This window comes from Pinus tabuliformis, chromosome 9 (assembly GCF_031772625.1).
Source record: "Pinus tabuliformis cultivar Carrire ecotype Pingquan chromosome 9, CPIR1, whole genome shotgun sequence".
NCBI lineage: Eukaryota > Viridiplantae > Streptophyta > Pinopsida > Pinales > Pinaceae > Pinus > Pinus tabuliformis.
The window spans coordinates 1,988,235,437-1,988,262,029 of record NC_142307.1 but is presented as its reverse complement, the minus strand read 5'-3'; the positions used below and the strand labels follow the sequence as shown (position 1 = coordinate 1,988,262,029).

At 36.7% G+C, this 26,593-nt stretch overlaps 1 protein-coding gene and 1 long non-coding RNA gene across 6 annotated transcripts; one reads left to right on the top strand and one right to left on the bottom strand.

Moving 5' to 3' along the window:
- The first annotated feature begins 1,662 nt into the window (after window positions 1-1,662).
- Window positions 1,663-8,554, top strand: LOC149156986 (vacuolar-processing enzyme gamma-isozyme-like). The gene is made up of 9 exons (XM_089438954.1): window positions 1,663-2,407; window positions 3,985-4,149; window positions 4,281-4,437; window positions 5,848-5,933; window positions 6,024-6,223; window positions 6,364-6,412; window positions 6,924-7,151; window positions 7,495-7,701; window positions 8,025-8,554. The coding sequence occupies exons 1-9, from the start codon at window positions 2,174-2,176 to the stop codon at window positions 8,205-8,207; spliced, it is 1,509 nt and encodes a 502-aa protein (XP_089295080.1). The 5' UTR covers window positions 1,663-2,173; the 3' UTR covers window positions 8,208-8,554.
- Window positions 8,555-17,298: 8,744 nt separating this feature from the next.
- Window positions 17,299-25,240, bottom strand: LOC149156985 (uncharacterized). Of its 5 annotated transcripts, XR_016262404.1 has the most exons (5): window positions 24,769-25,240; window positions 24,482-24,582; window positions 23,368-23,535; window positions 23,022-23,285; window positions 17,300-17,973 (listed from the first exon to the last, which is right to left on the bottom strand). It is a non-coding gene; the product is annotated as an uncharacterized LOC149156985 (long non-coding RNA). The 5 variants fall into 5 exon arrangements; XR_016262405.1 differs by lacking the exon at window positions 24,482-24,582 and having other exon boundaries at window positions 17,299-17,973; XR_016262407.1 differs by having other exon boundaries at window positions 17,302-17,973; window positions 23,022-23,244; window positions 24,482-25,240.
- Window positions 25,241-26,593: the final 1,353 nt, after the last annotated feature.

Below are 26,593 nucleotides of genomic sequence, written 5' to 3'. Positions count from 1 at the left end.
GCCAACAAGTTAGTAGACATTTTCATGTGTGAATGTATGGTCGGCCTGAGGTAGGCCAACCTGCCTAAACACATGGATGACACATATAAGAAAGAAGAGGACGACTTGAGAAGAGGCATCAAGTGTTCTCAAACAAGTTCAACATAGTGACTTGGGCGAGCAAGAGAGAAAGCGATAAGGCCAAGGCAAGGGGCAGGTGGACGGAAGCGTTGAAGTGTCGAGCCGAGAAACAAAGGCGAGTTGTAGGCTGGGTAAGTGTGCACAGGGACGAGTTTTGGTACACGGCAGCGAGTGGGCAGAAATGGGCGAAAAGTTTATGCGAAGGGTGTGGGCAGGTAGCAGGCCGGCAGGGCGACCTGAGCTACGGTGGGCGCGGTCGAACAGCGGGCGACCCAACTTGGTTGGGCGCGGTCGAACAGCGGGCGACCCAACTTGGTTGGGCGGGTCTACATAGGCAGACAGTCCAACAAACAACACATGGGCAGCGGTGAACGATGAATTTTGAATGGAGGTGGGCGACCCTGCACTGTGCGGCTGGGCAACTCTACACAACAGGTGGGCCACCCTGCACGATAGTAGGTGGGCGGCCCTAAATGACAAGTTTGCAGGTGGGTGTTGCTAAACGAGGGCAACCTGACATGAGAGGCAAGTTGTGGAATTTTGGTAGTTTTGTTGAGGTGAAATTTGGATTTTCCAGCAGCTTAACTTGTACTTGTATTTGTAAAAAGACTGAATTATTGTATTATTGGACAGACTTTATAATATGGGAGTTCCCCCTCCCATTTAAAAGAAAGTATTTTCGATGTACATATATCTGATGATATGATGATGTAAATGTTATTTTCGTTGTGTAATGATAATGTTTAGTAGACTTGAAGAAAATAACTAAGTGTTGAATGGTTAGGTGTATTCTGTCCTCATAAATATTGGTGAAAAAAAAGTAGGTAGCAGTGCCACACTTGCCTATGTGCAGTTGAAAGACTACTGCTAAGATAAAGACGTGACAGCATTGGTGTGTGCCACAACGTGGAAAAACCACCTCTGGATCAATATATGGAAGTGTAAAGGTTCTCTTTAGAAATTGAGATTCTTTAACATTTTATTTATATGATCTAAAAGAGAGACAGTAGTCAAAAAGATTAGTAATGTGAGAAAGATTTTGAAACTTAAAATAAATGTGAATAAAAGTTAACATTCCACGAAGAAATATTTTTCATCATCATAATAAAAATCATCATGAAAAAAATAAAAAATCAAATACACAATAGCATTTAAAATAAAACAAACCAATCTTTTAATTTTTTAATATTATTTAAAAATAAATTAATTTTTTCCTCATTAAAATATATTTATTTTATTATAATAATATTATTTAAAATAAATAAAATTATTTCTAATTGAATTTATATTGAGTTGTTAATTAAACTTATATTGAATAGATAAGAAAAATGATTATGGTGGAATTTTAGCAAATGACATAACGCCCTTTTTATATAATAATTTTATTAAATCTAAATAATTTCTTAAAAAACTAAAACAGATATTCCTTATATAAAAATAAAAATATTTTAAAAAATAAAATTAAAATCTTCCCACCAAACATTCAAATCAGTCCTTTAGAGTGTTTGGAATAAATTTACAAATAGTCCCACCGGTGTTCTACCACACCAGCTGGATTCCGAGACCGCCCCTTTTTTGGAACGATATGCAGATGAAGAGGTCGAAACAATGGACTAATGCGTACGGCTGTTGATTTAGGACAGTTTCCAGAGTAATCGAGTCTTCTTCAGTTTTCATTTGCTGACACGCCTGTCAGGTTTTCTTTTATCTGCCACGAAGGATACCTATAAAAGGCAAGTGGCCGTTGTTGGCAGAACACTATCGTCACACAATTAGATACGTGGTAGAACCAGGCAGGGTTGCCCACCCAAGAGATCAATCCCGTGAGTGCACGTTAGCCATTGCCCAGACAAGCTGAGAGAATTCACAATTAAAATTGCTAATGAAGGATTCATAAATTACCCAAGTAGAAGTAGGTTTTGTTGTAAGTCAAAAAACAGATAAATAGAGGAGGGGTAGGGAGATGATGTGTTCAGTCTGCGTGTGAATGATTTCTGTAAAGTCAAGTGGATGATTGTGGCAGAAAATCCCTATTTTCTGAAGAGGGGAAGAGATGGGTTTCATTAACAATATGGTGATTGTATTGTCCTGTGTATTGGTTTTGGGATTGAATGGCGTTCTTCTACATGCTCGCCCAGATGAATTTACCGGTGATGGTTTTATTCGGATGCCCGTTGACAAACAACACCCATCTGAGAGCAAAGAAGAAGAAGATGGTGATAGCATTGGTACCAGGTGGGCTGTTTTGCTTGCGGGTTCCTCTGGCTATGGCAACTACAGGCATCAGGTATTCTCACATTTATGTTTATGTTTATAATTCTATTTGCTTTATAGAATCTCTTTTACTACACGAAAATGGAATTTTATCATAATTTTTCTTAAAAAAGCTTCTTCTCCCAAATCAGAACTAAAAAATGTCATCCTAATCGGATTCTAGCAACAAATTAATGAAAATCGCAGGCTTTAAATTTTGTTTCTGCTTTTCTGCTGTGAACGATATGACCTCGAAATTTGCTTTAAATTTTCCTGAACGAAAATGTAATTTGATTATAATTTTTCTAAAGAGAACCTCTTCCCCCAAATCATAATTTAAAAAATTCATCTTAATCAGATTCTAGCAAAAATTTGATGAAAATCTCAAGCTTTAAATATTGTTTTTGCGTTTCTGCTGCGAAGGATACGACTTTTTCTCTGAAAATCTATAGTTAAAATTAGATTTAATCAGCATTAAAAATTTTGATCAAAAAATGTCGGATAGGGCTTGACCCCTTGGTGAAGCAGGGGAACCCACCAGGTTTCAATTCTCACCATGTACATGTTCGCTCCTTTGGGGTGGCCATGGCTACATAAGCCTGCCTTGTTATGGTGGGACATTGGGATACTATTCAAGATTGCAATCTCTGTTCATCCCCATGGTGTTTCTAGGCAGCTGTTCATCAAGAGTCAAAGGAAGCTTTGTCAAAAAATAAATAAAAGATCATTAAAGATCGTTAAATTTGAAGTTGTGTGTTTCTGTGTTAGTACCTTGTCTCCTAAATCAAAAGCAAAAATAAAATTCTATCAGAATTTAATGGATTTTTTTTCTCTGAACTAGACTTTTAGAGTTTGTTTCTATGGTCGGTTTGGCTGTGGTAGTGACATAATCGCGCTTGTACGATGACCTAAATTCAAATCCTGGTTGGGCTTACCCAATCAGTTAAGTCCCTACTTAAAACTAGGGACTGCAGTTATGCTATTTGTCTCCATCTGTAATACTTAATACACCAATGGGGTTTCGTCCTCCGAGTTTTTCGGATGAAAAATAATAATGATAATAATGTCAGCCCCATAGATAATCCTTTTGCTTCACTGCGGAACAGAACAAATCTTGTCACCGCAGTACTAGAATGGAGTTTCATGGTTAGAAAATGTAATGCCCTATTTACATTAATGGAGTTTCATAGTTCTTCGTTTGCTTCCTTTAAACAAAGGGCGTTTCACTAGGGAGGAAAAAGAAAGGCACAGAAGAAAAATGTTTGTTTCTGTGATTGATGGGATCTCTTTTCCTACACCTTAGTTTCTGTGATCGATAAGGTTTGATCATTTAAGTGGATTTGATAAAGGAAAAAGTCAAGCTTTAAAGTCAAGCGTTAATGAATTTGATAAAAAAACAAAGGGTTTCTAGAATTTGTTTTTGTGATTGCGATCGGTAGAAGGTTTTATTGATTTAATGGATAGAAGGAAAATTATTTTTTTGTTGTACACGGATCTACCTCCAAATGTCTATCAATGGCCAATGGTATTTGATGGATCACATTGCAAGCAATTTCAATTTTGTAAATAAGGACCTCTTTTTTCTTACACATATGATGCCTTGCTCTGTAGGCTGATGTCTGCCATGCATACCAAATATTGAGGAAAGGTGGACTGAAGGAGGAGAACATCATAGTGTTTATGTATGATGATATTGCTAATAACAGTGACAATCCTCGGCCAGGCACCATCATCAACCATCCCAATGGAAAAGATGTCTATGCAGGTGTTCCCAAGGTGTGTGTTTCTGTCTGAGCTAATGTGCTGATCATGATATTATCTCCATTTTCTTGGCTGAATAATTAGTAGGGTAAAGTTGTATCAAATAATGTTCAGCTGATTTTGATGCTTTTGCATTTATCTTGAAGGATTATACAGGTGATAATGTTAATGTGAACAACTTCCTTGCTGTCCTCCTTGGGGATAAAAGTTTAGTTAAGGGGGGAAGTGGCAAAGTTGTTGACAGTGGCCCAAACGACCACATTTTTATTTACTACTCTGATCATGGAGGACCTGGAGTGCTGGGTGAGTAGTAAATGCACATATGATATTCTTCTTGTTGAGTTGTTTGATGATTTGATCTACTCTAATGTATTACTTAAAAGGTCATCTAACTCTCCCTAGGCTGTTTATTGTCGAGATCAGGACATGAAAGGGAATTGGAATATAGTAATATACCTAATAAGTGCAAATATTTCGAGTTCAGGACATGACAGGGAATTGGAATATAGTAATATACCTAATAAGTGCTATTTGCAGATTACCATTTGAAATATGTTGTCAATGCTTTCTATCTCGCTGTCCCCCAGAGACTTTTTCCATCGTTTTGGGAACTATCTCGCTATTGAACTTTTGTTTATTTTGAAAGTGCTTCGAGAAATACACCTTGAAGGACTGCACCACGTAGAGCTGACTTTCACGGGTTAAGTGCCAGCAAATATTCTACCAAAGTTGCCCTCATCTCGTTGGGTCAGGGCAGACCACTCCATGAATTTAATTCATCTCTTTGGGTTTGGGCAGACCACTTCATGAATGAAACCCATGGTGGACAGCTTAATACCCAGTCAACCTCATTAGTGAAGCAATACCCCGTTGATCTCATGATTGAATTTTCATATAACTCGAACCAGATTACAAACTTGAAGGCATCTATTTTAGTTCGTTTCTGTTAAACATTACCTAAATGGAGTATATATGCGACAATTTTTTTTTAAAGGCTGTATTCCATGTTCAACTGCTATAATTTTGAGAAATTTTGAGAATCATAATTTGATCTCAAAAATTTGGCCTAGCACTATGACAGTTTGACAATATTTCTATTTAAAATACCTAAATAGAGTATATATGCGACAATTGCTTTCATTCGTTCTGTTTTTCGGCTGTGTTCAACGTTCAGCTGCTACCATTTTGAGAATCAGATTTTGATCTCAAACCTTTGGTCTAACCGTATGACAGTTTTACAAACTTTTCCTATATTTTTGTATCTAGAGAAACCCTACTTATTCCTGCATCTTATTTTTTCAGGCAGCTCAATACCCATTCGCATTACCAATCTAGTCCTTCATTAGAATATCACTATTTGTGGCATGGTTTGCGGGTTTAATTTGATCTGATTTTCGGCTACTATTTATTTAAGGTTCTTTGCATTGATTATTTTGTCAGTTTGATGTTTATTTGTGGATTTTGCCGCTGATTATTTTCGTTCTGGAGCTGGTTATACTGTGTATTTGTAAATTGCAATTTGAGATACTATTGCTGGAAATGTATTTCTTATCTGATTCTGTTCTATTTTCGGAAATGTATTTCTTATCTGATTCTGTTCTATTTTCGGAAATGTATTTCTTATCTGATTCTGTTCAAAACTTGGATTTTATTTCATTTGTCCAATTGCACCTCCTGCACATGTAGTAATGTCAATGATGAGTTTGATTGCAGGGATGCCCATTCCTCCTTATCTCTATGCACACGACCTTGTTGAAGTTTTAAAGAAGAAACATGCTGCTGGTGCATACAAGGAAATGGTGAGAAAATTTTACCAATCCCATATTCTTTTCTGTCTCATTTATCTCTACATGTGGGTTCAGTATTTTCTGAATTGTTTGCATGATTAGGTCATTTATATTGAAGCATGTGAAAGCGGAAGCATTTTTGAGGGTCTGCTACCAAAGGGCCTGAAAATCTATGTTACAACAGCAGCAAATGGAGAGGAAAGTAGCTGGGGGACTTACTGTCCTGGGATGTACCCCCCTCCTCCTCCAGAATATGAAACATGCCTCGGAGATTTGTATAGTATTGCTTGGATGGAAGATAGGTGTGACTGAAATGCCACCAATTTGATGACACTCTTTGGCCATTTGGATGTTTCTTATTGACTGGAACTGTGTGCTGATTTTTTGCATGGGATGTTTCTTATTGACTGAAACTGTGCGCTGATTTACTTTTATTTTGCAGTGAAAAACACAACTTGAAGACTGAAACTATAAAGCAGCAATATCAATTGGTAAGTGGGTTTGAATTTTGAAACATATTGGTTTCAGGATCTCTGAGCTTGATCCTCGTCTCTTCGTTCAATCCAAAATGAAGAGCATAGCATGGGACAGAGGTAAAATGGCATTGAGAAAGATTACTATTTCTCCTTGACTAGAAGCAGGGGTCAAGGTTAAAATCTTTCTCATGTACGATACTCTTACATGCTGTGGCAGGTGAGTATTTAGACGATATTTGCCACTCATAGTCTGGCAACTATGATCTGGACTGTCCATAGATATTTAGCCTTTACGCTTCTGATTGTCAAGGCTACGCTTCTGATTGTAAAGGCTTTGTTCTTCCACATTCATCACATTGTAATGTGGAAGTGCCTTTGCTTTATTCTAGATTTCATTGTCTACTTGGAACTTATTTGTGTTTTGCGCCATTTTCTACCAGTATATTGATGAGGTGGGTTTTTCCAGGTAATTATTTGTGTTTTGTGCCATTTTATACCAATGTATTGATGAGTTGGGATTTTGCAGGTAAAATTCAGGACATCAGACCATAATACATACCGGGCCGGATCCCATGTGATGCAGTACGGTGACATCCCTATCAGCAAAGAGCAGTTGTTTCTGTACATTGGATCTGACCCAGCGAATGCCAATGCTACTTTCACCTATGACAACGGTTTTCCAGAAATCCCCGATGAGAAGGACGTGAGAGCTGTAAATCAACGAGATGCAGATCTTCTCTATCTATGGCAAAAGGTAGTACATTGATCATAATCCCCACCCCCCCACCTCCCCAATAAAAGTGGGATTGATCCACCTAACTGCACTATTTACTCATTTATCAAATCGATCATGTTTGGAACCATAAAATCTTTCAATTCAAAACTGCTTATTGCGTTAAGCTCCAATCTCTTAATATAAGTTTTGTTTTAACATTTCCCCTTGAATTTTAGGAAAGGAAAGAGATTACATGAACTATCTTCTGGCGTTATTCTTTTCAGTCTAGTGTATTTTTGGACTTTTGAGGCAAAAGCCAATATTAGTGATTCTTATGCTTTTTTTTGCAGTATAAAAGTGATTCTTATGCTTTTTTTTGCAGTATAAAAGATCTAAGGAGGGCTCCATTAAAAAGTTGGAATCACAGAGACAGATGGTGGACTTGATGACACATCGTATGCATGTTGACAAAAGCATGAATCTCATTGGCAAGCTTTTGTTTGGATCTGCGAGGGGTCCTAATGTGTTGAACACTGTACGGCCACCAGGTCAACCTTTAGTTGATGATTGGGACTGTCTCAAAACAATGGTAATTTTCAAATCCTCGGATCCTACTTTACCGTTTTTATTAGTTATTGTGTGTAAACGCTTTTACTTCATAGTTGGGCAGCTATTAACCAAACTCTGTAGCAATGAAACTTAAGTGTGCATCTTGCATTAACTTCATACCAATGCCCATTTTGTTAACCTTGCATTTCTCCGATGATGATCATGCTATAATCCTCTGATTCTACTATCGTTGTCTCTGAATGGTTAGCCATCTTGAAAAATTACACTAATTAAAGCATAGCATCCTCCTTATAGGATCTGACTCTCAAAGTTCTAAACATGAGCATATCTTTATTGCTGCAGGTGCGAACATTTGAAAAACATTGTGGATCTCTGTCGCAGTATGGCATGAAACACATGCGTTCTCTTGCAAATATGTGCAATGAAGGAGTCACTAAGAATACCATGACTGCGGTATCTGCAGAGGCATGTAATCAAATGCCATCTAGGTTTAGGGCTTCACTTCATAGAGGTTTCAGTGCTTGATGATTTCAGTACTTCAGTCACAAAGAACTGGGTGACTACCATGGCCTCTTTCAATTTCAAGAACAATGCAAGTTTTTCAATGGGCTATAAGCATAAACTCCTATTTGTTATTAATGCTCTTTCCAACATTCACCCTATTATGTTAGTGAACAGTGCCAGAATATACAGTTATCCTTATATAAAAACAAAGGATCGACATATTGGATAATAGCGCCTAACAAAGGATCGACATATTATCGACATATTGGATAATAACGCCTGTGGCTTGCAAAATTCCAGCCATAATTATGTTAATCTATTTAGATTAGAGTAATAAGGCATTAACAAAGTCTGTTTGCAAAACTCCAGTGGGAGAGTTTTCACAATGTGTAGTGGGAGAGTTTTCATTTTACTTATGTAACTCAATGTACTTAGATTAAAATATCAACACTGAAAAGTTATCAACACTGAAAAGTTCAACAGTGTACATATGGGGAAGTTTTCATCATACTTCTGTTAATCTTTTTGGATTAGAGTAATAAGCTTTCACAAAGTCTGTTTGCAAAAATCCATAACGATATATAGTGGGGAGAGTTTTCATTATACTTATTTAACCACAATCTTCTTAGATTGAAGTATCAACACTGAAAAGTTCTATCATCCATGGTCTTGTTAATCTTTTTGGATTAGAGTAATAAGCTTTCACAAAGTCTGTTTGCAAAAATCCATAACGATATATAGTGGGGAGAGTATTCATTATACTTACGTAACTCTATCTTCTTAGATTTTCTTAGATTTTAAGTATTATGGTGGGGAGAGTTTTCATTATACTTATCTAACCACAATCTTGTTAGATTCAAGTATCAACACCGAAAAGTTCTATCATCCATGGTCTTGATTTAGGGGATAGTTTTCTATATAAAATTAAAATATATTAAGATCTTCTTTTTCTTCTATGCATTTGTTAAGAATTTTCTTTCTCCATGGACAAGAAAAAAGTTCTATCATCCATACTCTTGATTGAGTGGATGCTTTTCTGTAAAAGCAAAATATATTAAGATCCTTCAATATATTAAGATCTTTTCCTCTTAAGCATTTGTTAAGAACTTTCATTCTCCGTGGACAAGACATCCCTCGCAAAGGAAGGAATAACACACAAATTTTATCATCCATGATTTTGATTAAGTGGATGTCTGCTTATATAAAAGAAAAATATATTAAGATCCTTCTTTTTTCCCTTTTAAAATTTTTTTCCTTTTTATTTGACGCTTTTGTCCGAGACTTCTTCTGGTGGACAAGAAATACCTATTAAAAAGCTCACCAGATCTCCCCGAATCTTTATTGAAAATTGCAAAGAGCTCTCCATGTCTTTCTTGGAGAGGAGGAAAATGAGAATCCGTATCATCATCCCTTGTCATCTTCAGCTTTGAAAAGAAAAGAAAAAAGAAATTCCTCTATCCTTACTCTCAGTATATTCTCTCTCCGTATCTTCACTCCCTCCCTCGATAGGGTGAGCTAACTAAGGTTTTCCTGAAATATATAAAATATTTTTTTCTCTTTCCTTACTGTCAGTATATTTTCTCTCGCCGTATCCTCACCCCCCTCGATAGGGTGAACTAAGATTTTCCAACCCATGTTATAATGTGGGTAGGGTGTGTAAGAGATTCTCTCTCCTTACCCACGCTCCCCTTAGTGAGGGTAGTCTAAGATTTTAATCCATATTATATGGGTAGGGTGTGTGGGGATTGTAACGAAATATTAATGAGATTGATAATAAAATGTTGTTATGGGTAATGTATTCTCTCCCCTCTTGATAATATAATGTTGTTATGGGTAGGGTGTGTAATGCATTCTCTCCCCACCCCTCAATGAGGGTGGTCTAAGATTTTAATCCATATTATATGGGTATGGTGTGTGAGGATTATAGGGAAATATTAATAAAATTCATAATATAATGTCATTGAAGTCTATGATTCACCCACCCTCACCGTCATTTAAGGTGGAGATGGAATCTAAAAGATACCCACCCCCTTCGTCATTGAAGGTGGAGATGGAATGTAAAATTAATTTTTTTTTAATGAGAGGAAACTAAAATTTTCCAATTCAGATTGATAAGGTAAGGTGGAGATGGAATCTAAAGGATACCAACCTTACGGAGAAGGAAAACTAAAGTCCGTGAAACTAAATTTTTCCAATTCATATGGATGAGGTAAGGTGGAGATGGTATCTAAAGGATACCATCCTCACGGAGATGGAGTCTAAATATTTTATAAAATAAGAGGAAACTAAAATTTTATTTTCCAATTCATATTATCATAGGGATAGGGTGTGTGAGGGTGTAGTCTAGGAGAAGGATAGAATTTAAAATTGTTCAATCTATATTATCATATCATAGGTACAGGGTAGGGTGTGTGGAAAATTCATAATATAATGTTGATATAACATTATATAATATGAGTAGGTTCGGTGATTTTTTCTTTCCCTCTCGATACACCCTTCAATGAGTATGGAAGGTGGAGTCTAAGATTTCTCACTCCTTATCATAAGGTGGAGTGTAAGGTGGAGTCTAAGATTTCTCACTCTTTATCATAAGGTGGAGTGTGGAGTCTAAAGCACCCTTCGAGTGTGGAGTCTAAAGCACCCTTCAATGAGTATGGAAGGTGGAGTCTAAGATTTCTCACTCCTTATCATAAGGTGGAGTGTAAGGTGGAGTCTAAGATTTCTCACTCCTTATCATAAGGTGGAGTGTGGAGTCTAAAGATTTGGAGTTTAAGATTCCTCGCTCCTTACCAAAGAGTGGAGTGGAGTGGAGTTTAAGATTTCTCAATTCATATTATCAAAGAGATAGGGTGGAGTGTAAGAGGTGGAGTCTAAAATTTGGAGTTTAAGATTCTTCACTATGGTGGGTGAAGATTCTTCACTATGGTGAGTGGAGTGGAGTTTAAGATTTCTCAATTCATATTATCAAAGAGATAGGGTGGAGTGTAAGAGGTGGAGTCTAAAATTTGGAGTTTAAGATTCTTCACTATGGTGGGTGGAGTGTTGGAGTTTAAGATTCTTCACTATGGTGGGTGGTGTAAGAGGTGGAGTCTAAAATTTGGAGTTTAAGATTCTTCACTATGATGGGTGGAGTGTAAGAGGTGGAGTCTAAAATTTGGAGTTTAAGACCAAATTTTAAGATTTCCCACTCTTTACCATAGTGTCTTCACTCTTTACCATAGGGTGGAGTTTAAGATTTCTCAATTTCTTTAGCATAGGGTGGAGTTTAAGATTTCTCAATTTATATTATGACATAGACAGAGATAGGGTGGAGTGTAAGATTTCTTGTCCTTAAATCTTACTCCTTACCATAAGGTGGAGTGTGGAGTCTAAGATTTCTCATAGTAGGGAGGGTGGAGTTAAGATTTCTCAATTCATATTATCATAGAGACAGAGATAGGATGGAGTGTAAAATTTCATATTATCATAGAGACAGAGATAGGATGGAGTGTAAAATTTCATAATGTGGAGTATAAGATTTCTTGCCGTGGAGTGTGGAGTCTAAAATTTTCCATAATATGGAGGGTGGAGTTTAAGATTCCTCACTCCTTATCATAGTGTCATGTAGGGTGGAGTTTAAGATTCCTCACTCCTTACCATAGGGTGGAGTTTAAGATTCCTCACTGGTAAGTGAGAGTTTAAGATTTCTCAATTCATATTATCACAGAGACATAGGGTGGAGTTTAAGATTCCTCACTCCTTACCATAATGTAAGTGAGAGTTTAAGATTTCTCAATTCATATTATCACAGAGACAGTGTTGAGTGTAAGTTTTCTCACTCCTTACCATAATGTAAGTGAGAATTTAAGATTTCTCAATTCATATTCAAAGAGACAGTGTGGAGTGTAAGTTTTCTCGCTCCTTACTATAATGTAAGTGGAGTTTAAGATTTCTTAATTCATATTATCACAGAGACAAATATAAAGTGGAATGTAAGATTTCCGCCCTTACCCACAAGGTGGAGTTTAAGATTTCTCAATTCATATTATCAGGTGGAGTGTAAGATTTCTTGCCCTTACTCACAAGGTGGAGTTTAAGATTTCTCAAATTCTGCCCTTACTCACAAGGTGGAGTTTAAGATTTCTCAATTCATATTATCATAGAGATAGTGATAGTGGAGTCTAAGATTTCTCAATTCATGTTATCATAGAGATAGAGATAGGGTGGTGGAGGGTAAGATTTCTTTATCCTTAGCTACACGGTGGAGCCTAAGATTTTTCAATTCATATTATCACAGAAATAGGGTATGTGAGGGTGGAAGGTGATTTCTCGATCCATATTATCATAAAGATAAAGATGGGGTGTGTTTGGGTGAAACATGAGGACGAAGTCTAATGAGTGGGAAGGTGGAGTATAAGATTTTTCAATCTATATGGGTCGACTCAATCCATATTATCGTGTATATATATATATATATGTGTGTGTGGGGGGGGGGGAGGGGGTGGGGGGTAGGGTGTGTGAGGGTTGAGTTAAAGAATTTTGAAAAAGTGTTGAAAGAGTGTAGGGGAATGTGGTGTTCAAGATTTTTGAAAGTGCGGGGGAGGGGAATGAGGATGTGTTAAGGTGGAGGGTGGTGTGGGGAATGAGGGTCGAGTTTAAAATATTTCAATTCATATTTTCAAATGGATAGGGTGGAATTTGAGGGTGGAGTTTAAAATATTTCAATCCATATTTTTAAATGGGTAGGGTGGAATTTGAGGTGGAGCGGTTTAGGATTTTTCAATATGATAGGGTGTGGAGGGAATTAAAGTGAAATGTTAATAAAATTAATGATATATATGTATGGAATTATTGAGGTTAGAATGTGTGGAATTATTGGAAATATATGGAATATTTGTGGTTAGGACGAGTGGAATTATTAGGAAATATATGGAATATTTGTGACTGAAGTGTGTGGAATTATTGTGGTTAGAATGTGTAGAATTATTGGAAATATATGGAATATTTGTGTTTAAGATTAGTGGAATTATTGGAAAATATATGGAATATTTTTTACTAAGGTGTATAGAATTATTGAAAAATATATGGAATTATTGGAAAATATTAATAAGATTAAGAGTGGGAAAGATCAAGACTAAAGCAAAATAAAAGAAGTTTAAGAATCCCAATTATGCCATTGTTGGACGATGAAGTCTCTTGGGGCTTTTCCAATGGAGCAAATCAGGATCAAGTATGTGGCACTAGGGTAGTTTTATTTCTTAGCAAATGTCGTTATTTTCACATTTGCCCTTCTCTGAGAAGGGGATCGAATAACAAGGCAAAATTAGCGACCTTGTGGGCCCTAGTCAACAAAACAAACAAACAAATACAATGTTAAGAAAATTCAAATTATGGGTGACTCCAAGCTGGTGGGATTTTATGCCCCTCATTTATATCATCTTCTCAAAGCAATTAAAAAGGAATTTTCTACCCCTCATTTATATCATCTTCTCAAAGCGATTAAAAGGGAATTTCTAATGCTGGAATGTTATTCCTGTAAGCACATATATAGGGAGCTTAACAGTGTTGTTGGTTGCCTTTCACAAAGTGTGTCTTTCAAAAAATGTACATGATCCAATCGAAAGACTCAAGATCTATGAATTCATGGAAGGACAAGGCCATGAGGCCATGTATAGGTACATTTTTTCCTTGAAGAAACATTCCAAGGACAAACCTTCTTAGGTCCTCACGAAGTATATATTTCTCATAGAAATATCAAGTTTTTTTTCCAAGGGAAAAAAATGAGGCTTTACAAGTGCGTCCCTTAAATTAGGAATTCAATCAACCATGTGGACCAATAGATGTTGGAACTAATCTCAAACTCTATGTGACACCTTCAACAATCTTCATGGATACTAGTGAGTTGAGCTAAGCTATTCAAGGTAAGTGGTTGTTGATGTGGTAGTCTTCTTGTGACTAACAACATTTTTCTTCTTTTGGTATTGTAGTTATAAACCTCTTTGGGAGGTGTTCGATAATACAAACTTAATGCTCCCAACACAACATAATAGGGGCTAATTTAATAAATTTCCTAAGTATACTAAGAAGGACAATCATAACCCTCACACAAGTGACTAATTCTTAAAACACAATATGATTCACAAGGGCATTAACAAAGGTATACCATACCATAAACAATTATGGAAAGGAAAAAAAGGAGAATCCTTCATGGCATGACCCTCAAAGTCAATAAATACATACGGCTATCATTGTTTCTATGTCTAGCCTTTTAAAGCTAGGACATTTTCTTTAAATAGGCTTTAATATGGAGCATTAAACATTGGGTTAGCCACTCAACTTTATTTCATTACCCCTTCTTTTATTTCATACATGTTCAATTTATTGAACACATTTCTTTAGATATTCTTTAGGGACTAGGGAATAGCCGTATAATGAGGTGGAATTAGTTCCAATATTCTAAACTCAAATTGACTCTAATCTATTTGATTTTAATGATTCAATTTACAAAAACGATATATAAAATATCTAATTTCATATATATAGAATATTAAAGATTTGGAAAATTTTGAAGTTTTGAAAGAAAACATTATGAATAAATGAGTAAAGATTGTTCACCGGGCATAAACCAAATGGTGACAGGTGTGTTGTTAAGGCACTCCTTGTATTAAGGTCCTAAGTTCAAAACCCAATGGGCACAAATCCAACCATGTTAAGGGTTGGTGTGGCCCAGAGCAAGTACAATCCCCAAGCCATTTTGACAACTTAAATTCCCTTGAGTCAGAGCTTCTTAGTGACAGCGTAGTCCAAAAGGCCATGGTCAAACTAGCAAACGAAAAGAATAGAAGCAAAGATCATTTAAAGGACAAGCAATGTCCCACCATCGCTTATATCAACATCCTCGTTAGTATCATCCTTTGCCTCTTTTCTAGCGTTTGCTTCTATATTGATCCATTAGGGATATTAATAAACACCACCTTATTTTGCTTAAGCTACCTAATCCTAGCCTTGTAATATGGTATAAAAAGCATAACCAATCCTAATTTGGGCCTTATAATATGTTAGAAAAGACTTTACTTAGAAAAACTTAACATGTTTATCCAATGACTTTGGGAGTCAAGGCCATGCCAAAGGAGTTCAACAATCAAATACCACCAACATCAAGGTACATAAAGGGCTTAATGCTCTTAATTAAATGTTAGTCACATAACCTCGTACATGATAGAATCCAATGAAAATGTTGTAATCATACCAATCTCAATATGAAATTTTACTTAATGTCCAATATAGTTGGAACCACTCACAAATATCCTAAAACAAGTAATAGTAATGGTAAAATTTTAAGATAAAGTTGCATACATCTCGAAACAATTAATGGCAATGTTAAAAAATTAAGTGAAAGTTCTCGAAATGTTAACTTTTACTTGATAATTTATTGTTATCATTACTAAGGTTTAGGAGTTAGATTTTATTTTTTAAATTAATTTTGCTTGGGTCATGCATTTAGTAGCAAGTAGGTATAAACTTGGCCAAAAACAAGTTTACCAAACCAACAAAGTCATGCTCTAACTTTGGTTGATTCAATACCAAACAAGCCCATCAAGGTGAGTTAATGGCTAAGTAGACCAACCACTTATCAATTGAGACCAAGTCTTGAAACATTAATTAATGCAAGCTTTTATGTTAGTTTCAATTGGCTCTTCACCTCTTTTCCTTTTATATATTCATAGACAATCATGGGCTTATATTTCAATTAAGGTTTTTATTTCATTAATATAGTCTAGATCCGTCTTAAATCTGGATTTGCCAAAAATCAAGAGGGATCAAATTGCTCTTCACCTCTTTTCCTTTCAGAGATTCATAGACAATCATGGGCTTATATGTCAATTAAGATTTGTATTTCATTCATATAGGCTAGATCCATCTTAACTCTGGATCTACCAAGAATCAAAAGGGATCAAATTTCTTTTCATTCTAAAAGAGATTTGAATCTCAAAAAATTTAGATCTTTTAGATATTTGATAAATCCAAAATTAAAACAAATATAAGCTAATTTAATTATTAATTATTAATTTTATTTAATTTTGTTTTATTTTACCCAGTTAAGTTAAAATGTTAATAGCAAATCTTTCCAGGTGAGAAATGAGAATACTTCTGTAAGCCGACATTGTCCTAAAAGAATATGACAAGGGCAAACAAATAAATTGTAGTGGTGAGATCCTATTTCAGAAAGCATCACTGTCACAACCCACTAAAAGCATAATGCCATCCAATTACATGTGTACATATATCAAGTAACAAACATGAGAATATCATTGCATCCGCCAGTCGGAGGTGAGAAAGCTAACTGACACGTAATGGTTGAGCCAGCACAAGTGTCTGAATGAGAACATGAATGAGCTGTCTAAATGAGTGAAGATCGAGTATGGAAAAAAGAACTTCTACACAGCCGCACCCTTCGAGGTGCCTTTTCAACTGGTTGCCCCTTGGGGATAACACCACTCATACCAATTCCTTGACCAGATAATTGAAAAACACTTGCATGTTAAAAAATAGTCAACGTCGCAGTATATAAGATTATAGTATCCTTTCAATAAAAATACAAAAATTAGAACAACCAGAAAAGTACGCCATAGAGTCTATTTCATAGCTGTTCAATTTCTGAAATATCTGCAATGTTTTCACAGAAATTCATTGCACATATGATACATGACTATCAACTATCAATGGAAATAAGATACCCAGAAAAATGTACAGCAAGATGCCCAGAGTGAGGGATAAGCAGCAATTGGAAAAATTGCTAATGTCTAGACAGACCATGGTAAACAAGACGGAATCCAGATACATGATAGAGGATCACCATGATATGGTGTTCTGTTTGCGGAGAGCTCAATATCTAGAAGACAATAAAAATGGAGGGAATTTGCGAAAGCGTTTTGAGAAGGCATTCTTGTTTCAATTTCGAGTATCCTTTCTCAGCTTATTCTTTAAAGGCTAATGCTCAAGTTCCAATGTTTTAAACTCAAACTCGGACTCAGATTGACTCGAATCCCTCTGATTTCAATCACTCAATTTACTGAAAAATAAAATAATCAATTTACTGAAAAAATATATATATATATATATATATATATAAAATAATCTGAAAAAATTATATTTAAAGATACAACTGTGCTTACAACCATGAAAATTGCTCTATTGGCCTTACTTAAGTTAAATGCATCATATCCAGTTGCACCATAGGCTTGCTGCTCTTAGCTTCACCCTGTACATGCCAATTCATTACAAAACCTACTAAAAAGTTGCGGACCAAATTTGAATACAAAATAGTCCCTGCTCTAGAGACTTGGCATTGGATATTCTGGAAGTGCAACTTTGGGAGTGTCATATAGAAACTTTCTGAACCCATAATTCCACTACTTTAGCTACACCATGTGTCCAATACAATCCTCCCCACCTTGCTCTCTCCATACTTCTCGACTACCACACAGCTTACCTGGTATCAACACCAGAGGAATCTGGCTGCAAAATAAACCATGCTCCAGGAGGGGGTTGAGAACCACAAACGGAACCTGTGGAAGGCACAAAGGGGTTTCCTATAGAAGAAGCGGCACTAGCAGATTGAGAAAGGCCGTAGATCATAAACGACAATCCTTTCTGCTCCTTTGCCCATCCTCTATCAACATTTTCAGAGTGAAACCAGCCACTGGGGGTGCTATCAAGTTAACTAGAAGAGAGGAGACAACCAGAAAGGTCAACCATAACTGGAAAGTTTCATGGTAAAAGACAACCCGAAGAATAGAATGTCAACCTGAATCGAAAAGTTTCGTGTTAAAAATAGATTAAAAGAAAAGAAATAACAGCTAACCGACACTGCTGTTTTAAAGCTTTGCAAGTTAAAAAAAGGAAATAAGAACGCTATCAAATCTTGCTTTTGTAAAAAAAAAAGCAAACAAGAGCTAACAAATATTGCTTCCTTAAAGCTTTGTAGTACCTTTTCCATTTAATGTAACAAAAAAAAAAAAAACAAATAAGAGCTAACAAATATTGCTTCCTTGAAGCTTTGTATTACCTTTTCCATTTAATTCTCTCAAAGTTAACTTCCAAGTGTAAATTTCATTAATGAGTGATCAAACTTATACAAATAAATGAACTTTTCATTTAGTACCTTTTCCATTTAGTTTCTTTCAAAGGTAACTTCCAGTGTGAATCTCTATAAAGAGTGATCAAACTTTACAAATAAATGACCCTAAATTTACTACCTTTTCCATTTTCTTCTTTCAGAGGTAACTTCCAGTGTGAATTTCCATGAGTGATCAAACTTATACAAATAAATAACTCTTCCAGCGTTAATTTCCATAATGAGTGATCAAACTTATACAAATAAATGACCCTTCATTTAGTACCTTTTCCATGTAGTTCTCTTACAGGTAACTTCTGAGTGAATTTTATTAATAAGTGATCAAACTTATAAAAAAAAATTACCCTTGCGAATTTCACCTTCCTAATTTATTTATGTACAATTTTATTTTGGGACAGAAATCCCAAGGGATTATCTCCCACATTCTCCCTTCAGCCAATTATTTAAACTTTTATCCTTAGACTCGTGTTTGCACTAAGGAAGACTATAAGGGTAAGGAGATTCCCAAGGAACCTTTAAACACAGAGAGTAGAACTTCTTGTTTTGTAGGGTAATGGAAAATGGTGCCATATCTATTTGAAGGTTGATGGTTGGAAGAGGCCTAAAAGAATTTATCCAGAGCAGATTGATTGAATCATGAGAAATGAATTGCACTGAATAATGAGCTTAAAGACGTGTAGTAGCTGTCCTTTGCACTGGTGGCATCAAAGCCTGGATTGGAGGTGCAATCAATTGCTGATTCCTACAGTGGGGCAGTAAAGGCGTGTAGTAGCTGTCCTTTGCACTGGTGGCATCAAAGCCTGGATTGGAGGTGCAATCAATTGCTGATTCCAAACACTGAGTAACTGCCTTTGCACTGGACATCAGAGTCAGAGTCTTGATTGGAGGAGAAATCCATTGCTGATTCTTACAGTTGGGCAGTGAAACCCTCAGTAACTGGTTTGGCAGACCTTTTTTATTGTAATTGGTATTCATATTCGTCTTTGTATGGAATGCTTCAGGCTTGTAATCTGTTGTGTGATCCAATTAAATTGTTAATAAATAAATTATGTTTATAAAATGATTATGTAGATAAAATTAATGATATTCTCCAAAGTCATGATTGTGATTAAATCTGATTGTAAACAAAGTACAGTGCCCCAATGGCCAGGAAGGCTCTGGGTATGCAACAATAATATGGTATCAGAGCTCAGCTTACAACAATGTGTTATGAATTGAAAATTCAAGTTATTGGATGGAATTTACAGTTGCACACCTACTGTTTAAAACAAAAGCCATCATGACAATGGGGAAAAGTGAAGCATCGAAGATGATGAGCTGAATGCTCATGCTGATGAGTTGATGGCTCACATACACAGATCAAACTCAACACTGAAATTCTGTGTGCTAGCAAAATATCTTTCGGGTGAATCTGATGTGTTTCCTAAGATGGCGGAGCTCAAAAGACACGAAAGCAAGAACTCAATTGGAGGATTAAAAAACAACATAACTCATTTGATAATACAAGCTGGTACCTTTTCGAAAGAATGTTTTTAAAGGATTACCCTGTTTGGGATCTATATTGATGAGTTGGAAGCATTTCTACACGAGCATATCCAAGACATTGATGGCTGCCTTCTTCACCAGGTTCTGATATCTATTCTACTCTTTGTTGATGACATGGTCCTCCTCTCCTCATCTCCAGAAGGATTACAGAGGCAGCTAGATGCCTTAGCTCTGTTCTGTGACCATCGACAATTGACGATCAACCTGGGTAAAACCAAGGTTATGATCTTCAACAGGGTGAAAAAAACCTCAGACTTTCACTTGCTATTCAGAGGGGAGGAGATTGAAATCACCAGCACTTATACTTACTTGGGGGTGCAATTTTCAGGTCCCCGCTTCAGTTTGCGACCAGCTCTTTAGCCTCAGATGAACAAAGGATATGGATCCTTAGCCCTTTTCAAGAGACAATGCTTTCAACATCAATTCCAGGACATCTCGTTCAAGATGAGCCTTATAAACACCTTGATTCGTCCCACTGTTCTATATTGCTCTTCTGAGACTATTGCCCATTCTACTCCCTCGGGGCAAGCGAGATGTTGGTTTACACGAGTTTCAAACCTAGTTAGTGGGAATTCAGTTGGATCGTCTCCCTCCTTTCTGATATTCCTTAGATGTTCCTGGTCACCTTTTACCTACTAGACAGGAGCTAAACAAGATCATCAGGGAGGACATCTACAAGCAGTTCACCTAGGTCAATCCTTCGGGAGGCTTGCGCCCAAAGATGGCCTTCTATGTTGAGCACTTCTTGGAGTTGAGAGACGGGCTCATTGTTCAACCTAGTATACATTTCACCACTGGATGCATGCTCTTTGCATTCCTCTAGGCCAGTTCAGAGTAGGTTCTCATAGACTTCGAGTAGAGATAGACCACCAGGTGAATAGACTAGACAGACTCTACAAGGCATGTCATTTATAGGAAGTGGAGACCGAGGTGCACTCAATCCTTGGATCCTTAGCCCTTTTCAAGAGACAGTGCTTTCAACATCAATTCCAGGACATCTCGTTCAAGATGAGCCTCATGGACACCTTGATTCGTCCCACTGTTCTATATTGCTCTTCTGAGACTATTGCTCGTTCTACTCCCTCAGGCCAAGCGAGATGTTGGTTTACACGAGTTTCAAACCTAGTTAGTGGGAATTCAGTTGGATTGTCTCCCTCCTTTCTGATATTCCTTAGATGTTCCTGGTCACCTTCTACCTACTAGATAGGAGCTAAACAAGATCATCAGGGAGGACATCTACAAGCAATTCATCCAGTTCACCTGGGTCAATCCTTCGGGAGGCTTGCGGCCAAAGATGGCCTTCTATGTTGAGCACTTCTTGGAGTTGAGAGACGGGCTCATTGTTCAACCCTAGTATACATTTCACCACTGGATGCATGCTCTTTGCATTCCTCTAGGCCAGTTCAGAGTAGGTTCTCATAGACTTCGAGTAGAGAGACCACCAGGTGAATAGACTAGACAGACTCTGCAAGGCATGTCATTTATAGGAAGTGGAGACCGAGGTGCACTCTATCCTTGGATGCCCTATCTACTACAAGATCAGAGGAATGTTTCATTGCTTGTTCAGAGATTCTCGGACCCTCGTCGACTTTTTCAAGTACCCCGATCAGAGATGTTTGGCCCCATATATACAAGAGGCTCTTAGGTTCCAAGCGAATATTCTTCAGCCTCCCATCAAACCAAACCTCACACAGAGGATCACGAGACAGGGCACCAAGAGATCGACTAATACCAGTACGTATCCAGACTCCAGATCAATGAGGATTTGTGGGACCTCACCCTGCCACACGAGATCTCAACAACAGTTCCGTCTCAAATCTGTTCATGGGAGACAGACTAGGTCCTCCAACATTCAACAGCGTGTGAAAACCCCCCAGGACACAATTTAGTGGACAGTTTGCACTTGCCATCGGCTCTTCATCGGGCCAACAAACATTGTTGAGTTTTTTCAGCGTTATTCATTCAGCCTCAGAGGTTAGGAGAGATGGGTTTGAACCTCAGACCTATTAGGTCTTGGATCTTCTCAGCGAGGGCCAAATGTTGATTTACTTTGATCAATGTACTCAACATTCCCTTTGACCTACTTTGTGGTCATTAGTTGGACATAAATATAATTATCTTATCTTATCTATTCGCTTAAGTTTAAGAATGGCTGCATACTATAAAGATTGGACTCAAAAATTACTCAATATATAAGTAAATCTGATAAATGCTAAATGGATGCATACTATAAAGATTGAACTCAATAATTACTCAATATACAAGTAAATCTGATAAATGCTAAGTTGTAGGCAGGTACTTTGGGTACCTACTTTAGGTATGGGGAACAAGTATCCATACAGCTAAAAGCTTTGCTCAAATTTACAGGAAAAGTTAAAGTGGAAGTAGCAATAATATAATATATTAAAATTTAATATATATAAAAAATAAAATAATTTATTTATTTCCATTTAAAATTTGCTAATCAAATTCAAATTCAATCCAATCATCTTGCAATGAAATATGTAAAAGATTGAACTTTGAAACACTATATTATATTCAACACTATTAACTATTAATATGTGATTCATGCAACACTATATTATATTCAATTTCGAAATTCAAGTTTGGAAATTTAGAAAATGAAACTGACTAACACACTACTTGCTTTCTGACCACTGTAATTTGTTGAATTTTATCATTGAAGATTTAATGGTAGACTTCAAGAAAGTAGACTTTTTTGCAATTGTTGAACTTCATGATTTGTAACAGAAGCTGCCTGCCAAGGAATGACGGACAACTGTCTATATTTTGTTGAAACTTTATAGTGTATTTTGTTGAAATCTTTGCTACATCTCCACATCTCTGTGGCTTTACAAAGCCCATGCAGCTTACATCTCCACATCTCTGTGGCTTTACAAAGCCCATGCAGCTTAGCTCCCTGACATGTATCACTTAGAAAATAAACAAATGGTACTTTATTTATTTCTATTTAAAATTTGCTAATCAAATTCAAATTCAATCTAATCATCTTGCAATGAAATATGTAAAAGATTGAACTTTGAAACACTATTATATTCAACACTATTACTATTATTATGTGATTCATGCAACACTATATTATATTCAATTTCGAAATTCAAGTTTGGAAATTTAGAAAATGAGACTGACAAACACACTACTTGCTTTCTGACCACTGTAATTTGTTGAATTTTATCTTTGAAGATTTAATGGTAGACTTCAAGAAAGTAGACTTATTTGCAATTGTTGAACTTCATGATTTGTAACAGAAGCTGCCTGCCAAGGAATGTCGGGCAACTGTCTATATTTTGTTGAAACTTTACAGTATATTTTGTTGAAATCTTTGCTACATCTCCACATCTCTCTGGCGTTACAGAGCCCATGCAGCTCAGCTCCCTGACATGTATCACTTAGAAAATAAACAAATGGTACCTTCTCTGCTCAGAATAAGTACCCAAAAAGTCAAAATCTGTTGATACCCGAAAAGTCAAAATCTATTGCAATGAAGCTCCAAAGTACCTGTTGGAAATCCCAGCGATTTTGGAACATTTCCTACCAGCTCCCAAGCTCCCAGAAGCTTGGGGGGAATAGTAAGGTACATGCTCTCCAATGCCTGGAACAGTACCCTCTCCAATGCCTAGAGAGTACCGGCGATTTTGGAACGTTTCACGTGCTACATGCTCCCCACTGCACGGGAATGCACGGGAGCAGTACGGGTTACTATGGATAAATAATTTTGTTTCCCAATAAAATAAAAGACATGACTGTTAGTTCGCTTATTGATTGAAACAATAACATAAAAGACATGACTGTTAGTTCGCTTATTGATTGAAACAATCTGCGTTAATGCTCAGGAGATGAACAATATTTTAAGAAAACCAAATAGATATAAATGGATGAGGGGTTGACTCTAGAGATCCTTGGCATTGCCTTTCTGAACCAGGAACAAATGTATACTCGATTAAACCAACCTGGAAATGGTAAACATAATGTTGACTGATTTTCATGAGTCTTATTTTCTATGGCATGAAAGAAAACTTCAATGTGTCTCAGGGTATTGATCAATTGCAAAGAGCAAAAATCAGAAATCATCCCATAACATTTATGACATGAAAATCACTTTCTCCTGTGAATAGGATTCCATGAGCTTCGTGATTATAATATACAACCCCATAAAAATTCCATTATAATATACAACCCAATAAAAATTCCAAACTCGGACTATGTGAGACAGAAATCCAAAACCTCAAATTGCACAAGAATTCCTCTCACTAGTCGCTGTACAAATCTGCAAGTCCGGCATTTGTATGTGGGTTTTAGCAAAACATAACAATATGACAAAACTTATATACGGAAAGAGAGATATGCTTAATCACAGGAAGAAGACCCATTCATAATAATACCTACTGTCTAATATTTACACAGTTGACCATTTATATCGTATTTCCAATGGCGTCACGCAAGATTACTCATCTACCTTTTCAACATCGAGATTATCCTTTCTAGGTTTTTCTCTCTCGTTATTTAATAGATTTTAAACTACAGAGACATGCATCGAGATTAAGGTTTTGGGGTTTTGCCTCTTTCGTTATTTTAATAGATTTTAAACTACGGGGACTTATTTTTAACGCACCATTAGGCGAAATCTGTAATAACCGCCTCGTCGTGCAGAAGGAACAAAAACCCTTAAAAAGAAAATATCCATGTCCTTCATCCCAAAAACTGTGACAGAGCCTGACAATTCCAAAACCATTAATTCCGCAAAAGGACTAATAGACCTTAAAAAACACAGTAGTGTAATACATGGACAATCAATGCAGTAGATAAGATAGTAGTGCAACGTCCGTCCTTCAAGTTCAAAGTACGATGCAGATAAAATCCAACATTACATTATTGATAGAAGGGACTTTTTCTGCTCACCATACATGAACGAAATTTCTGTAGGGCTTCACCTTTCATTTATAAAAATTGGCGGCAAATGCAAAAACAAATTGTTGCAGTAATGGAAACAATAACAAAGGAGCATGAGGGTGTAGGAAGCCTGCTTGTGGGAGCGATAAAGAAAATCGTGAATCGCACCCCTCAAAAAGCTTCCAAAAATTCTCTCTGCCTCCTAAGGAGGCCCGATAACAATTTCATTCATGTCATCTGGCTTTTCTTGGAGGCTATAAGGTTCTTACAATTTGGCCGCCCTTGATCGTAAACAGCAATTTTGTGTAAAACTATAGAAGCTAAAGTTGTTTGGGAAGCACGGCAGAACTCATTTAGTCTAGGGTTTGTTAATCTCGACGGTTCCATGCGAGCCTGCAGTCGCTTTTTCGATTTCTAGGGTTAGGGTTTGTAGGGTTTTTAAAGAGTATTTAAGGGATGACACATTATAAAATTGAGCAGGTTCCGATATGCCTTCTGCCTTTTATATATTATTATCGAATATTAGATTTATTTTAAGGGGTATCTGCGCAAAGTGTGGATTTATTTTTATAACTAGTGATGACTATTTACTCAAAAGTGAAATGATTTTATTAAAATATGGTTTAATAGAGTGTAGACACCTTTTGAAATAATTTAATTTCATTCTCAACTTCCCTTCACACAAATTAATTGATGTACACCTTATCTGTGCTAAAAAAAAATACTTTACAATATTAATATTATGTACTTATGTTGTGAATAGCAATGTCGATTTACATATTAATGAAAAGTTATTGGTAAAACTGTGAAAATAATTGTTATTAGTAAAATTGTGAAAAAAGCTAAACTTATCTCAATTATGAATTCTAGAAATACTGGAAAATATTAACATTGTTGTTGTGCTTTGAATTTCAAAATATTCTAAAATCTATTCCAATGAAAATAACTCTTATATTTAAATACCTAATAATAACATCAAACATAATAATTTATTTCTCCAAACATAATGTCACCTAAACTCAACCTAGTGGAAAAAGATAGCCCTCATGAATACATGATCATAACATCCAACAAATGAACATATCGTTTTTTCATTAAAAGTAACGCCAGTTTTTATCTCCAACAACTCTTTTAAAATCGTCTTGGGAGTTGATAACGGCTGTTGTTGCTGCTGTGCGCGCTGCTGCCTCCCCTAGGTCTTCTTGTTGCGCGGTAGCCTTGGCCTTCGGCCTCCCGCCATGGCCCCTCCGGAAGCTCCACCGGAGGGGGCCGGTCCTCAACAAGCCTTCTGATCTAGTCAAATCTCTGCCTCCACAGTGCCCTCGTTCAACAGTCTCTAAGTTTGTCAAGAAGCTGGATGTTTTACAAGAAGTTAACTTGCCTCCAGCCCTTCCTCGCATGGTTGCTCTCTCTCTTGCAGAAAAAGGACTCATTGGTCAATTCACGGGCCTCTGGCCATCTCCAAAAATTGTTCAAAGATGGGTTGAAAGGAACTGGTCCGACAAAATTCAAGGAAAAATATCTATTAGATTCTGCGGGAAAGGGTACTTTACCTTTCACTTTGAATCCAAAGAATATAAGGACCTAATATTCAGAAACGGGCCCTATTTCATGGATTCCAGAGGCCTGTATCTCAATAAACGGACCTCAGATTTTGATCCTGAGTTGGACGTCCCCAGTGTTGTTCCAGTTTGGGTCCAACTCCCTCATCTCCCTCTCCATTGCTAGGGGGATGAATAGGTTCATGCCATCAAGAACGCAGTCGGAAAATACATTGATCGCAGCGAACCAAAAGAAAACATGCAAGCCTGTGCGCGGATCTGTGTTGAAGTGG

Coding starts and splice junctions, on each gene's coding strand:
- LOC149156986 (XM_089438954.1), top strand. CDS start 2,174: ATGGGTTTCATTAACAATATGGTGATTGTATTGTCCTGTGTATTGGTT. Junction 4,438..5,847: donor TGGAGGACCTGGAGTGCTGG/GTGAGTAGTAAA, acceptor GTTTGATTGCAG/GGATGCCCATTCCTCCTTAT. Junction 7,702..8,024: donor GGGACTGTCTCAAAACAATG/GTAATTTTCAAA, acceptor TTATTGCTGCAG/GTGCGAACATTTGAAAAACA.